Raw genomic sequence first — 16723 nt, 5'->3', positions numbered from 1 at the left:
TGACAACAGAGGAAGGTTGACAGTGAAATGGCATGAAATATCCATCAGTTCACTGCATCAGCGTGAGCCCAGAGGCTGATGGGAGATGGAGTTCTGTCTGGGGTGTGTCAGGTAGGCTTTCCCTACCCTCCCACCTGCTGAGGGGGCTGCAGGTGAACACCTGAGCACAACACGGTGCAGGGGGCCTTTCACACTCACCTCCACACAGGTGGGGCCATGCCCGTTTCAGCCAATGAGTGTCAGACAATCATAATAAGTACACACTTTTCTGCTGTTCAGGAGTTCAGAAAACACTTCATGGAAAACAGAAAAAGTGCTCTTTTCCACAGCTAAAGTAAGCACTGTTTCACAAATTCTTACATAAGTGTAATACTGTTCTGTCCCCTCTGGGGACCTATTCAACATAACCCACCACTTCCTTGTCAAACTCAGGTGAGAACAAGGTGTCTTTACTCAGAGGACTGCACTGAATATTGCATCACAGTCAGGACACAACAGCTGTGGAAATGTCACCATTCAAAAATAGAACATAATCAAAAGGCTAACCAAAAAACTGGTCTCCTGAGTGGGTCCAGGGTTAACCTGTTCATTTCAAGGGCAGTCCGAGCTCCACGGACCGGACTTGAGCTGGAGCCTGTGCCAGGTCCTTAGCCAATAATATCCAGCAGTCCATAGTGGCAGAAGATTATTGGCTCCGTGCTGCCGAGTTGGGGGGGGGGGGTGGTTTGTCCGCCCCGGATCCACTGTTACTTTGCTCAATGCCGCCCTCTGGTGCCCATAGGCTCCTCAGATCAGTTCAGTGTGAGTTGCAGTTATCCTCCATTCACCTATTGCCAGCCTGGGGTGCATTGTGGGATTTGTAGTGTGAAATAAAGCCAATGGCTGCATGCAAGGTTATCCTATGATTGTATTGGTTGGGCTTCAGTGCAGAGGGTGTTACAGGTGGAACAACCTTAATATGCACCACTGGTGATCCCACAGTCAGGGTGAAAAGGAGGAGAAACACTAAAAGATATGTTGCATTAGATTTTCAGTTTCTGAAAAAAAAAAAAAACAGCAGCCACCCAAATAAAGGAGGCTTCAGTTTACCAAAGAGAGGTTGCCATAGAGACGCATGACGCATGCAAAGATTCTGCAGAGTGCAATACACCTTCACAGTCTCGAGCACGGCGCTCACTGTGTGATTTAACCAGGCCAGCTCCACACATCTAGCCTGCTCTGCAGAGAGTCTGACACACAGCCTATGAAGGCATGTTCCAGATCAGCAAAAAGAACATATATGAACAAAAAGCTTTGCAGAGGCCTTGCCGTTGTTGCTCTCACCCTGCTGTAAAAGGTCTTTCCTGTCTCCCTGAGCCAAACCCTCCGTGCCTGCTCCTCGGTCACTGCAGTGCGCGAGACTGTACGGGGAGAGAATGTGAGGCAGTTGACGGGCACATGCTCGTTACTACGGACACAGAATTCCAGAAGGGTCACCGCACAGTCACGCACAGCTCCCAACATCCGTGAATGGTTCTCATGGTAACCGCCTCTTGACGAACACATTCTGATCTCATACTGACAATCTCTAATTTATCTGCCAGCCACCTTCACATGTCCAGAATCCCACACACATTCGCACTAATGCCGGAGTGTTCACTAAACAAAGACACTTTTACACAATGACAGCGGGTATAATAAGGTCTGCGTGTTCTCTTCTGAGAGGAACGAAACTCTCCTTCAGAAATGTATGGTATTATTTCCTTGCAACAGAACGACTGTAAACAGAAATAAAGACATGGAGAAGCTACGTCAGCAGCCTCCTGCACGCCCCCCCCCCCCCCCCCCCCCCCCCCAGCCGGGCCAGGTGCTCACAGCCTCAGCTCCGGCCCTCAGAGCTGAAACTGTGGGCAGGGCGATGCTGTGGGTGGCTCCTTCATTTAAAGATCAAAAGTTTAATCTAATTTCCCACTCTGAGGTTCTGTATCCTGGCAGTGGATTAATTAAGAAAAATATCATCGCCTCTAAAAGTTTCACTTCAGAGAATTTAACATGAAGTGTGGGAAACAACTTCACTGAGGCTATTAATGTAGCTCTTATTCAGGTCTGCAATAAGATGAGCAGGAATCTGACCAATCAGACGGAAGGAACGGCCCAGCCCAGAGGAAGCACTGCAGCTCGGCATGCACTTGCATTTGCTTTTCTGCAGGGCATGCTGCTGCATGCGCAGAGCTCTCTCTGAGATGCACGCTTCATCAGCGACCTCAGCAGGAAGAACTCTCTCTGAGATGCACGCTTCATCAGCGACCTCAGCAGGGAGACTAAGAAGCGAATCTGTCAGACATTAGGTAGAACAGACCAGCAGAGATGTCATCCAGAAGGTGAATGATTGGCCCCGGATGAGAGCTCCGCCTCCAGTGATCGGTGTTACTGCCTTCTCATTGGCTGCAGCTGAGCCGAGCTCATGCAGGCTCCAATTACATCACATACCACCTGCTGGAGTGCTCTGCACCAGAGGGAGCCAGTGACCCTCAGGATGTGCCGTTTTGGTGGGGAATTCACAAACAGAACTCATGCTGGTTCCCTCCCATGTCTACAGCGCCCTCAGCAGGTCACTACAGACAGTGCAGGGTCATAAGTGACATATTGGCTACAGCAAAAAACAGACCGGCAATCCTAATCTCCCGGCATTAATCATCTCTGTACCGGCTTCAGTGGGCCACTGCTTTACAGCAATGCATGTGTGGTGTGTTTGCAATATATGTGTTTGGTAAAATATTCATATGCAATAGCGTGTCAAAGCGTACGAGATTCATCAATATTCATATTTCATTCATGAGCCATTTTTAACTCTGACCTACTTTCCTGTGCTAATGTGCTGCAATACAACAGTGCCAGCGACACACACACACACACACACACCACACACACACCAGCGACACACACACACCACACACACACACACCCACCAGAGACACACACACACACACCAGCGACACACACACACCACACACACACACACACACCACACACACACACACACACCAGCGACACACACACACACCACACACACACACACCAGCGACACACACACATACCACACACACCAGCGACACACACACACACCAGCAACACACACACACCACACACACCACACACACCCACCAGCGACACACACACACACACACACCAGCGACACACACACACACACACACACACACACACCAGCCAGTGCAGCCATCGGCACAGCCCGGAACACCCAGACCGCAGGGGGGTGTGACACAGGTAACCTGCAGGTGGTGGCCTGTCCCTATGGGCTGCTTACTACACTACGGTATTTATCAGTTAGCTTAGCGGGCGGCCTTCACCGACTGCACACTTTACTCACTGATCCTGCTGAACATCAGTGACCTGAGCTCCAGGTAACAGCAGTACAACCACCTGTGGCCTGCACCTGTGGTCTCCTGGATACAGGTAGGTAGTCCTGCATACTGCTGCCTTTACCTTTCAGAAACCCGTTTACCACAGTCCAAATATCTGTGAACATTAAAACACCATGATGACATGCCTCCCTGAATTTGTTCATTTTTACCTATTATAGTGCCGGTGCATATCAGGAACACTTTGAAAGCACATCCTGATAAGATCAATTATGTTGGGAAAAAGTTCCTACTGACCTTTCTATCAAATTCAAAAAAATCTGCTAAAGATTTGGTGGTGGTGTCAAATGTGAACCACAGAGGAGGCTTAAAACAGAGTTTAGGTTGAAAACAGAGTTTAGGTATAAAACAAGGTAATAAGTAAAACTTTTTTTAAATCAGCTTTTTAGAATGTTGATGTGCTGAAGCGCTTTCTACCGGCTACACTGACCTGCCAGCTTGTTACCTAGCAACGCCATTATATCTGAAATATAAATACGGTGCTAATGGTGACTAAATATGAATGAGATGAAACAGCAGGTCATACAGTTTCTTTTAGAAGAAACCCTACAGAATGAATGAATGAATGAATGAATGAATGAATGCCTATGGGCTTTTGCATTGTGCCTGTGAAAGACTGAAAGCCTGCAGCTGAGGAGAGGGGGGGGGGGGGGGGGGGGAGGCTTAGTGCCATGATAAGTCCATTACTGCAGATGGTCCATTTATAAAAACTATGACAGGGTATGGATGCATCTTTCTCATTTTTATAGCATTCCCTACCAAACTGACATTATGTTTGCATCTCAAGTATAAAAGTTAAAAAAGTTATGTAAAAGTTAAATAATGACAGCCTTTTGTCTTTAATAAATCAGTAGCACATCTATTAAATCTATTACACAGTTAAATGTTAGCATGCAGTCTTTCAAAGATGACCTGCTGAAATATTCAGACAGTGAATATATCTGTGTCCCTCCCTACCTGTAAGCCCTGATGGATTCAGGTGCTCACTTTAATTTAGCAGGATAGCCAATGACAGTGAGACTCCACAGAGTAATGATAGCATGAAGCATGACCCAGTTTAACTTCATATAAATATTCTCTCTGACTTTTTTCAGGAGACAGGTGATGAACCGAGCAGGTGCGTTCTCCAGCAGGGGTCCTGATGAGCACTGTGTCCAAAAAGACATCATGGAATTAGAGCAACAAAGGAAAAACTGTTACTGAAATGTGCTTCATCCTTCTGATAAGCATGCCATGCATGGAGTCCCAGGAGTTTATAATAAAGGTCTATTTCACTGTGGCTCTGGTGAAAACACAACTTTATCAGGTTCATAATTTAGTGTTTTGACAGCTCTGTAGTTCTGATAGTTCAGATGAATGACAGTAATGTAAGTACTGTAATGTAGCTCATTCTCCATTCTCTGGGAGGTAAGGTCTGATCCCTTCGCCACCTGTACCCCCTAAAATGACAGATATTTGAGAGCAGCGTCTCGCTGTCTGTCGTGAGTCGTGACAATAAATGTTTTCAGATCCATGAATGAAAGTGACCGAGTTCCCCGTGTGCAGATCAGCACAGGAGTGCAGTGATGTCACCGAGATGAGACTGATGCACTTCCTGTCACCCACACACCGGCAGGTGCTTTAAAATAGAGTCGCAGGCTCGCTGCAGAGCCCTCCTCGCAGACGGTGTCTAAGCGAACGAGCACCCGGGGGACTCAGCCTAGTTTCAGTGCTCCGACCGTTAAACTTGGGAAGAGGCATGATGGGAAATAAGAGAGTCCTCCTATTTTTAAAAGTTCCAAAAAAACCTTTTTAACAACTGTGTCTGTGCTCCGAAGCCAGATTCAGCCCCACAGAACACTGCCCAACTGTATCCATGATCTGAAGCTGCATTCAACATCACAGAAAACTGCCAAACTGCATCTGTGATCTGAAGCTGTATTCAACATTACAGAAAACTGCCCGACTGTATCCGTGATCTGAAGCTGTATTCAACCTCACAGAAAACTGCTCCGGTAGGTAATTTTACAGGAGTCTGAAAGGTGAGTCTCAGTGCCCTCCTCCCAGCCTGAGCACCCACACTCAACAGTGGACCTGCTCATTCAAACATACCATAAACAGAACAGCAAAATCAGTCACCGTAGCAACTGTAACCACAGTCTCATATAACTGTCCCTGTGAATGGAACACCACAAAACAGCGCAAACTGGCAGTATTACAATAATATTTCAAACACAGTAAGACAAGGTAGAGCACAGAATCCATAAAGTATTATTATCATTATACATTGTGCTTTAGTGTCAGTAAAGGTACGCCTACCTGTAGCACAAATGCACTGCCTACACGATATTAGGTCAGTCTTTGTGACATAGCTGGAAGTTGATGGACACGCAAATCCAATCAATTTCATTATTTCTAAAAAAGGAAGCTGGCACATCCACACAAAAAAACGATGGAGATGGAAAAACACTGAATAAAGATCTATGTACTTCATCCTTCACAGTCAGTATGTATCGCTGGCCTTTTGCCAAACATGCGTCCATATAAAATATTGTGAATAAAAATAAACACTCTAACCCAGCTGGAATACACTGTGATTCCCCCATCCTGTCATGCCAGCTATGTTTTATGGAATCATCGCAATAACAGATCTGAAAGACATGGCCCAGGTGTGATATATGGCATACTGTGATGTCTATATAACTGTCCAGTGTTGGTCCATAATTGAAAGTCTATCAGCCACAGTCTATTGATTTGTATTCCTCTTGTGAAGGACACATTATTTTTCCTGCATCCTCCACAGATCAAGATCTCTCACAGTGAAGAGCATCGTTCAGAGCCAAGCTATCAACCAAGAAGATCTGTATTATTATTTCTCACCTAAGCAGGAATTATTATGCATTAGTACAAAAATGCTAAAATAACACATTAATTCATGCAGGTGAAATTAACTGAGGCAACTCAAGTTCAGTATTTTGCTCAAGGTCACAATAGTAATTCAAACCTACAATGTTCTGGGGTGTGAGAGAGAACTGGCCGCAGTGTGCAGTGTGAGAGAGCACACACACGCACACACACACGTGCACACACACGCACCCACGCGCACACACACACACACACACACACGCACACACACACGCACACACACGCACCCACACACACACATACTGTAGATAGACACTTACACATAATTACTGTTATTGACCTGTTACTAACAGAAATCCATTAAGAAGAAGACCAACTATAATTCATTACAGAAAAGTCTCTTGCAGTTGCATATTGTCATGCTCGTTGACTGGATACCCTGCTGGACATGACTATTGAAAAGACCACTAACCCTCATGTGGACAAGCAACTGTATTTCAATTACAGAACAGATGCATTGTGGCAGAGTCAGTGATGCACTTCACTGCAATGACATGGTGCCATTTTTACTTTTATGGTTTAAATGATGAGAATTGTACAGAGCCGGAGCCTCCAGCCACACCCACATCATCCTGAGGGCGGAGCCTTACAGTAACACCCCTCTTCATGGGATATCTGGATTTTGAAATTGGGATTTTGGATTGTGGAATAAAATGAAAGGTGCTCAGAAATGCCATGTGAAACCAAGTAACAGCAACTTCTTATTGTTAAGGGTTGTGTGCTATGATCTATCATTCACGCAAAATGTGTGTAAATGTGAAATTCAATACAATTGTAAAACCCTGAAATTCATTTAGAAAGAAGATTATCTTTCAGAGATCAGCCCAAAGAGTGCTCTCTCCTTTGAATCAAATATACAAATATGACAGACAGGAGCAGACAGGACACAGACAGGGGAAGATCAGCCTGCCTTTAGTACACCTGTGCTCCTCTGAGTAGCGCCTCCCTGTCCCTGGAGGTCAGGGCTCATGGGTTCCTTCAGGACCGAGGCCATTTGAGGCACAATAACGGCTGGTGCCAGACAGCTGCTGAAGCAAAGGAGGAGAGCAGCAGATTGTCAGAGGAGTGCTCCTGCTTTGGCGTTTGCCATTGGCTGATGGCTAACTCTGGGTGTGATGTCATCATCGGGCTCTGACGTTGTGCTCCATTCATTTTCACTGCATGCTATCCATTCAGTGCAGTCTGACCTGACACAGTCATGCAGCTCCTTCATTTACCTGGTTTCAGCAAACATAAGGGTATGTACAGGTATGTAACACCTGCAGTGACCAGTCTTTAATGTGAAAACCTGCTCTAATGGACATCCTCAGACTGAAACAGTCCCCTCACCTGTTTACAGAGCACACCTGCATAGGTGAGTATTTGACTTTACTTTCATTAACCATTTGGATCAATATGCAGTGCACCAACAGCAGACTGATAATTACAGCAACCTTGTATGGAATTCCTCTAAGGAGGGAGTGACCACATCAGGCTTCACATCAGACTTTTGGCACTGACATACAGTACAAGTAAACAGTGTAGCCAAGATGATAGTAATTTTATTTTACGGACATTGCTAGACTTCATAACAAATGACACTGGCATATTCCCTCATCTGTTACAGTACAAATAACTTTTTTTGTTTTTTCGCTCTGGGACATTTTCTATAACTTTTCAAGGACAGCGGGATATTTGACCTCCTTCTAAGACTTTTTAGGGTGAAAAAGTTTTCATTTTCAGGAATTTTACATTTACATTTATTCATTTAGCAGACGCCTTTATCCAAAGCGACTTACATAGGTTACAGTTCTTTTACAATGTTATCCATGTATACAGCTGGATATTTACTGAGGCAATTGTGGGTTAAGTACCTTGCCCAAGGGTACAGCAGCAGTGTCCCAGCAGGGATCGAACTGGCAACCTTTCGGTTAAGAGTCCTTCTCTTTAACCACTATGCTACACTGCCGCCACAGTTTAGCATAGTGGTTAATTTCAAGGTCTATGAACTCACCAGCTACACATCTTGCACCACTTGAAAAGCATTAAATGATAACGGAGAGCAATTAAAAGCTAAACTGCATGGATTAATCAAAAATAAGATGCAATCAACCTGAGAATTGTTTACATTCCACCTTGTGCCTGCTTAATTTTTTAATTTTAACTTTTCTGTTTCCTTACAATGCTTCTTCAGTGTTGTGATGCATCGTAATCATTTTCCTACAATGCCTGTGATAACCTCAGAGACACAAATGTCTGTGTCAGCGGTGTGTGCCTCACAAGGCATTGAGAAGTTTTAAACCCAAGATTCCCAGAAGATCCGCCTTAAAAGATGTCCGCTGTGGTTTTGCACGTGGAGACTCTTATTTCGCTAACTGCTTTGTCATATTGTGTTGAGGTTGGAAAAGACAAACACTGAACTAATTTTATTAATTATACACTTAAGGGTTTAAATAATTTAACCACAAAGTGAAAATCCATAACAGTGTCTAACAAAGTCAATACTATTATAAAGCTGTCGGCCTGCAAATGAAACGTGTGAAAATGTTAGTCCAGCTAAAAGGCTAAATGGCCCCGTTGATCCAGGTGCGGACTGCAGCCGCGTCACCTCTCAAAGGCGGCACGAGGAAACATCCAAACCATGACAACCGCAGCGCGTGTGGCTCGCTCATAGGCTTCAGTTTAATTATTAGGAATTACTCTGTCACAACGCAATGTGTCAGTGTCCTCTGAAACAGTCCAGCGGTGCTTCTCTGACAAAAAATGTAGGCCTACATATATTCGGCAGTATGGATCTGCGTTCATAACGGTAAAACATAAACGGTAACAATAAATATACAAGGATTAAAACATTAGTCGTTACAATAAATATATAAGGATTAAACTAATGCTACCATTACCGTGGGCTAGACGATTCTGCACGCCGTTGTCCATCACATCGGTTTGACAGGGAAAAGTCAAGAGCTAATAAAGTCAAAAGTAAAATTCAAATGCACCGAAAAGAACCAATGGCGATCACGGGAAAACGGCACTTCCAATGAGCAGAAAGCATATAACGTGTCGATTTAACCTTGGAACATGAAGGGTTAAAAGGGGTCATGTCTTGAATTATTTCTAAATCTGCTCATGACTGTGTCTATGACTGCAGCCATATATTGGTAAGGTAAACTGACACATAGGTAAATAAGTCAAAGGAACTGTGTTGTTGCAATGGCAACCTTCACAACACCCACGCAAAAAGCAAAGCGTCAAAAACATTTTCCGTTATTAGATCAAATCTTTTTGGATTCATTTCAGTCTTGGTTGATTGCTGCATTCTGTGCTGTCAACATTAGTAATGGTCGCCCTTTACGGCCTTTCCCCGAACTGAAATAAACGATGATAAATTCGACAGGCGTCCAGATGTCGCGCACATTCGCACCGACAGCACCAGCTGTGACATGCGGTGCAGGTCCCCTCTCCAGCGCGCCGGGAGCGCGACTGCCCGCGGCTGGCACGCCAAACGCACCTTCCGAGGACAGAATAGCCCTTCTCATCCATTTTGTTCTTATTGCTGAGGATGATCTGAAGTGCTTTCAGTGCTGTTAATTCGCCGACAGATTTTTTTTTTTATGAAACAACGGAATTACACCCGATCAGGAGGGTAAGATGTCTTAAACCAATGCACGATGACCTCTGACAGCAGTGGAGCTCGGAGCTAACACGCACACGCAAAGGCCTGTTTCCCGGAACCACGGACACGGTAGAATGCACTTCACAGCACACTCGTATGCCATAAATGACAAGAAATGACGTGCGCCGTGTCCGGCGTATGCTGTAATAGATTTGACAGAAATCTTGATTACAGGCTGTCGGTGCAGGCTACTTACACTGAATGGTTGAGTGATTATCCATCGGTGGTCGTGAAATTCCAAACCGAGCCGTTCGTCCTAAGAAAAATCAGGGAGCATGAGGCGGTAGTTTGCGCATAACTGGACTCTCCTTCAGGAGCAGGGTATTCCTGCCGCGCGGAGACGGACAGAACCCCATAGAGCAGGAGCAGCGGCAGTAACAGCAGCGCTCCCGTCTCTGTCTTACGAGCACAACGGTACGATTAAATCAAATACAACCACAAACCCTGGGAGTGACCGCAGCCCACGTCTCAAATCCTTTTATCCTCTATTCCTTATTACTAGATCCAAATGCATGTTCCCATTCGAGTAGAGCAGCAGCAGACAGCGCGTGCCTTCCGCGAGCATTGCAGACGGATGTCTACCCTTGGCTGCCCACGACGGAAAGAGACAAGAGGCACAGGGACCGTCAAGGTTTCTACCGACGCGACAACCGTCTCTCCCTCTGGCACTGGGGTTGCTGAGGGTACAGGGGAGATACGAGGGACGGAGGCATGGAGACAGATGATGGAACGCAAGAAGAGGAGTGGTTTACGTGCGAGGATGCGTGCGCGTGAGGAGGGCAGAGAGAGCTCGCGGAGCCTCCGCTTCCTCCTCCCTCCGCCGCCTCTACCTCATCACGCCACCCTGCTGAAGGAGCCGCCGTGGCGGAGCTACAGCCATCTCACGGCTGCATAATGCCGGCTTCAAACGCGCACGGTTACAATGCTCTCGCCTCGGAGAATGAATGAAACGCACGCCGTGACTCACAGATATGTGTAGCAGGTGCGCGAGAGTGGACGGCAGATTTGCTCCACTCCAGATATCTTAGGAATTACACCAGGATGTTCTGTCGCGGAAGAAGAGTGTTTGTTTTTAGAGACAGTTCGTTAGAAATGAAATGACGAGTGTCAGTATGTTTTCTGCGCAAATTCCAGGGAAGGGACAACAGGTTGCTTCTGCACACTAGAATGTTTTCCACCGTACACGTCACACCGGTACCGGATATTCCACACCGACGAGATAAATCTCGTACATCTAAGAAAAGTCTGACCGAATTAACACACAAGGTGAAAGAAAAGAGAGAATAACAGCCAGCTCTCACAGCCCGTACACCATAAAAAGCCTATTTTATTGCCATTGCCAGGACTCCGAAACATGTTCAGTGTTGCCATGGCAATGAAAAACAATAGCAATTTCCTTCCAATGTACTCCAAGGCTTCAGGGACTGGCCACTGCTCCAAATAACAAAATATACTATGCCGTCAGAACTTCGAGGGCTTTTGCATTTGAAAAATGTGTCTCAAGAAACATGAAAATATAATCCCACAGCCCACATTAACAGGAGCTGTGGTTGAGGGCTTGACTGGCTCACTATCCACAGAGAGATTGGAGTTGTGTCTGTGCTTCTGAGCCGCGAGAGTGCAGGTCCGTCAGCGGAAGAGTCTGTACAGTCAAGTGCTGATCTGTAAAGACCCACTGTGCTGCAGGACACAGACCTCATCACACTGAAGCTCATACAGGCAACCTCAGGGAAATGTCAGACCTACAAACCATTCACAAAGAAGACCGCTCTCGGCAGAGCACAGATAAGTGCATGAAATCATAAGCTTCACAGCAAGAGCCCAGCTCTAGGTGATAACGATCTCCCATCACACCAGCTTCTGTGGTAAAGATTTGGCCTCTGGATAGGCCCTGATGTCAGTGTTATGTTTGTAACCGTTGTAATAACAGCACAAAGGGATGCTCCAAGAAACAGGATAATCACTGGAGTACACAGTGGCTGGAACATTCGCACAGCACTGCATTACAGAGAATAATCTGAGAATCAGAGGAGTCTGCAACACGGCAAACAAGCTCTCCTACACAACACTAGCTGAATGTAATTTTGATCGACAGGCTGAATTGGTCCCGTGTTCCCTGTTTTCGCTCCCCAGTGTGTGATTTCCATAAAGCAGAGAGAAAGAAAAATAAATCCGCTGCCTTTTCTTCCCAGATTCTTCTCCATACAATGCAGGGTGAGGGCTGGAGTTCTGCTTTCTCAGGGAGTGTAAGATGCGCTGTGAGCGGGCAGACGAGCCGGCAGAGCAGAGATAAGGAGCTGAAATGGGGTCACGGGAGAAGTCCGGGGCTTATGAATCTGAATGTCTCACACAGTCGCCGTATTGTCTGAAGCGGGAGAGAAACAGCGCGCGTGCCAGCTGCAAGGCCTCGATTAGAGCCTTGATGGGTTTTTCTGCTGTACTGTACACTCCAGTGGGATTCCTGCCGACGTCACCACAGGAAGCACTTGGTTCTGGTTATCAGCGGCGCTCCTGACGGTGGCAGTGGAGTTAGTGTCAGCTGTAGTCTGTCGTCCCCGTTTTGGGCAGGGTGAACGGGAGCCGGGTACTCGGCTGTGACTGCCCTGTACTCCTCTGTGACTGCTCCACCGTGACTGCCCTGAGCTCCACCGTGACTGCCCTGGGCTCCACCGTGACTGCCCTGTACTCGACTGTGACTGCTCCACTGTGACTGCCCTGAGCTCCACCGTGACTGCCCTGGGCTCCACCGTGACTGCCCTGTACTCGACTGTGACTGCTCCACTGTGACTGCCCTGAGCTCCACCGTGACTGCCCTGAGCTCCACCGTGACTGCCCTGTACTCGACTGTGACTGCTCCACTGTGACTGCCCTGTACTCGACTGTGACTGCTCCACTGTGACTGCCCCTTTGCTCTATAAGCACATGCAGTGGGATCCGCCATCACAGGATCAATATACACAATTCCTGCAGCTCCAGAGATCACATTAGCAGCTGGCTTCTGCTTGCGGTCTGATGGCTTTTCCTTTAAACCGTTGCAGGGGGAGATGGCAGGAGATAAACACTTGTGTTACCCACATTAGGAGCAAACGCTTATCGATTCCCTGACCGCAGAGAATGGCCTGAAACGGTCCCTTATGAGTCTTTGCGCAAAGTGGTCCATTATCTCTCTGACAACATTAGCATTCAGCCTGGCACATTATCTATGTGGAAACATTAGGATTATCATGAACTCTGCTTTTGAAGGAGAACGCAGAACCTCAGGGGGCCAACAGCAGCCAGAACCCTCACAGAACCTCAGGGGCAACAGCAGCCAGAACCCTCACAGAACCTCAGGGGCAACAGCAGCCAGAACCCTCACAGAACCTCAGGGGCCAACAGCAGCCAGAACCCTCACAGAACCTCAGGGGCCAACAGCAGCCAGAACCCTCACAGAACCTCAGGGGCCAACAGCAGCCATAACCCTCACAGAACCTCAGGGGCCAACAGCAGCCAGAACCCTCACAGAACCTCAGGGCCAACAGCAGGCAGAACCCTCACAGAACCTCAGGCACAGCTTTTCCAGTTTCATTATATTTTACTTTATTCACAGATTTTACAGTAGTTCTGTGTATATATTATATCTGTATACAGCATGTTATATGGATAACTACATAACTAACCTGAGGCCATTTTCACCACAATGCTATACATGTGTATACCCTCTAATATACACAGTACCTTCTAACCATGTTTTACCTTCTAAAAGGGAACACAGTTTTCTCAATGTATGCACAATACTTAATTGTAAATTGAAGTATTCAAGGTAGTTATGTCCTATAAACAGACAGTAAACCGACATAGATTTCAGTCACCCAAAATATAACTATTTAATTTCACAAAATTTCTCAAAATCTTCTATTTAATCTCAAAAAATCATCAACTCTGGATGATATCCAAGGAAATTCAAATACCTGAAGTGTAGTGCTGACACGCAGAAAAACACATGTGATCTGGGGACAGTAACCCCATCAGGAATTCTGGGATTTACAGAATTAAACACATCAAGCCATTCTACTTCCTACCACTTAAATGTTTGGCATCCTGCTTATCCATCCAAACCAGCTGATACAGTCGACAGAGGAAGGCAGGATCACTCTGCAGATAGCCGGGCACTGAACAACAACCCGCCCTCTCTAAGGCCAGCACATACGAGAAGTGGCTATGCTAATCCAAACATCAACACACATACAGTCTATCTCGTGACGCTAGCCCAACTTTACTCAGCAGTCCTGAGTGACAATGAGCCGGCAGAGGCTGTTTCTCTGGGGGCTCCCTGTGCGTGTGTGGCCCCCCTGGTTTACACTGTATATCCTCATGCTAGGAGCCCCATCTCACCATGGGCTTCTCCAGAAAGGAACGAAAATGCTAAGAGTGAAACGCTGGACACTACAGCTGGTTCTGACTCAGGAAAGCAGCCTTTGGAAGCAGAAGCACACTGGTGCTACTGTGATGTTCGAGTGCTTCTTCGGTTCGGTCTCCCCTGGTCATACAGAAGCACACTGGTGCTACTGTGATGTTCGAGTGCTTCTTCGGTTCAGTCTCCCCTGGTCATACAGCCACACTCCAGGTCCCGGCAGACACTCAATGGCCACAACCACTGATGTAAAACTAAAGTACTAAAACTCAACAAGCTCCACAAATTCATTACAAGGAAATACTGATTCTGCCCACCAGCAAATCCAAATGTAGCCATTAGCTGGCCTCATTTTAATTACTATTTAAACTGCTAATTGTGCATGACTTTGCTAGCACAATCTGAAATCAAGCAAACACTCTCCAGTCATATCACACAGAAGAGCATGTATCTTCACAGTTACACACAAATAAATCTGTACTTGGAAACATAAAAGTACTCACCTTTAATGACAGTTTGTTATGCATTGCACACTGTTCTCCAGAACCACACAAACAGCTCACATATTTCATTTGATCCATTCATATACCAGGGTGTCTGCAGAAGCAATTCAAGTTAAGTGCTTTAGCACAACAACAATGCCACATCCAGGTTTCAAACCTGTAACCTTGCATCGCTACTCTAAACTGACTGTGCCACGCTGCTGCCCTGCTTCTCCGAGCGCAGTCGGGGAATATCTCATCATGACTCTGTCCCTCTCCTGAGGATAGAGCTGCTTTGTAAGGACACATAAAGAGGACAAGGTGATGGCTGGGCAGGCCAGGCTGACAGGCAGTTGCCACTGCCAATCACTGCACTGCCCCACCACAGCCAGAGGGCGCCGCTGCCAACCCTGTGAAGACATTAAGACACACCCCTCACCACTGCATCACAACTGCACTGTTATCACCAGCAGGTTATATATCCAGCCACTAAAGAAGCCCTGCTCTCAGAACCATAACCCCCCGCTGCTGCCGTGCAGTATTAACACTCCAATGCGATAAGGACAGCACAGCCACTCTCTAAAGTATCCAGCATCGCTGCTAACACTGTACGAATGAACTGTGGTGTATACTGTGGAGTGTAATCAAACTCTCAGCGGACACTGACACAGACTGAGAGGCAATGAAACCACCCCAGTGTGACAGAGAAGGGCTTTTCTCCAGACAACATGGCCATTGAGGCAGAGGGTTCGGCGTACTGACCTGAGCAGAGAGAGGGAGGCAGGAGAGTCCTGGAGCCTCGGCCTCTAAGCGGAGGGGCGGGAGCTGGAGGTCAGTGCGGGACTCTGCTAATCACTGCTGAACGGAGACTCCCCGACGGTCCTGCTGTCTCTGTGCGGTCCGGCTCTGACACTCCATCCTCACCCGGCTGTGCACAGCAGTGCCTCTGGCTGCTGCCTAGTCCCGCATGCCGGCTCTGCCCATATCATCCCTGCTGGCCCGGAGGATCATGGGAAAGAGGGGCGGGGCGTCACAGGTCATCATGCACTGCCAGTCTCTGAGACAACGAGAGGAGAGGAGAGAGACACGGCTCCTGTAAGGCTCAGCACCAACATTCACGCCGTTACCACCACAAAACCCTGCCCCCCCAAAATCTCACCTCCTCTCTGTACCATAAAATGTCCTCGGGTTTACCTGACCAGCCCAACGGCCTGCTTGTAGCTTTTGTAAATAAAAACACCATAGACATTTCTTTTCCTTTCTGCATGACCCACAGTCACACACACACATCACAGGAAGATGTCTCTGTAATATGGATGACAGTAATATTGTCTGGTTCAGAGCAGGGAGTGGTGAGGAAAAGGTTCATATGAGCAGCTATGCAGACTGCAGACTGTTTACCTTCAGAAATACACACCTCTGCCCCAGGAAGTCATATCATGCTTCTCAGACATGTGCTTTGGCATTCAGTGAGGATTAGATCTCTCTTTTCCCCTGATGTGCTCCGATGAGCTTCAGATCAGCTGTAGGGAGCAACAGGCATCTCTGCCATTCTCACCTCGCTTTTAATAACTTTCCCTCACAATAAACGCAGTGTTGAAAGGGAGCTTTATTCAGCTCCCACCTTCAGAGCCTCCCCTGTCATTATCAGCGCTTTTAAAGGTGCCCTCAGTGACTTCAGTCCCCAAACCTGAAAAACACTGTTCCACACAGTCAGTGCTTGGGTGTGGACACCGGTTCCAGCCAGAGGCAGAACTGCTGTAATCTCCATCAGATCAACCCCACTAGCCTAACCTCTATAGAACAATCTCAGTGTTTAACTATCTATCATAAAGCTATGGCACAATTATTTAATTATTACCAATTATTATCT

General features: G+C 46.8%; 1 protein-coding gene across 5 annotated transcripts in view; it reads right to left on the bottom strand.

Moving 5' to 3' along the window:
• Nucleotides 1-16723, bottom strand: part of LOC118795530 (leucine-rich repeat-containing protein 7-like) — a 52333-nt gene that overhangs the window by 24576 nt on the left and 11034 nt on the right. For 3 of the 5 annotated variants that reach the window (XM_036554081.1, XM_036554084.1, XM_036554085.1), the window contains exon 1: nt 10172-10736. In XM_036554081.1, coding sequence (XP_036409974.1) covers nt 10172-10196 — 25 coding nt within the window. In that variant the 5' untranslated portion in view covers nt 10197-10736. Of the gene's footprint in view, nt 1-10171; nt 10737-15612; nt 15908-16723 lie in introns of those variants that run through there. The other 2 variants (XM_036554082.1, XM_036554083.1) reach the window with 1 other exon arrangement.

This window comes from Megalops cyprinoides, chromosome 20 (genome assembly GCF_013368585.1).
Source record: "Megalops cyprinoides isolate fMegCyp1 chromosome 20, fMegCyp1.pri, whole genome shotgun sequence".
NCBI classification, from domain to species: Eukaryota; Metazoa; Chordata; class Actinopteri; order Elopiformes; family Megalopidae; genus Megalops; species Megalops cyprinoides.
Note: the sequence above shows the minus strand (reverse complement) of the source record. Positions and strands in the feature narration are given on the sequence as shown.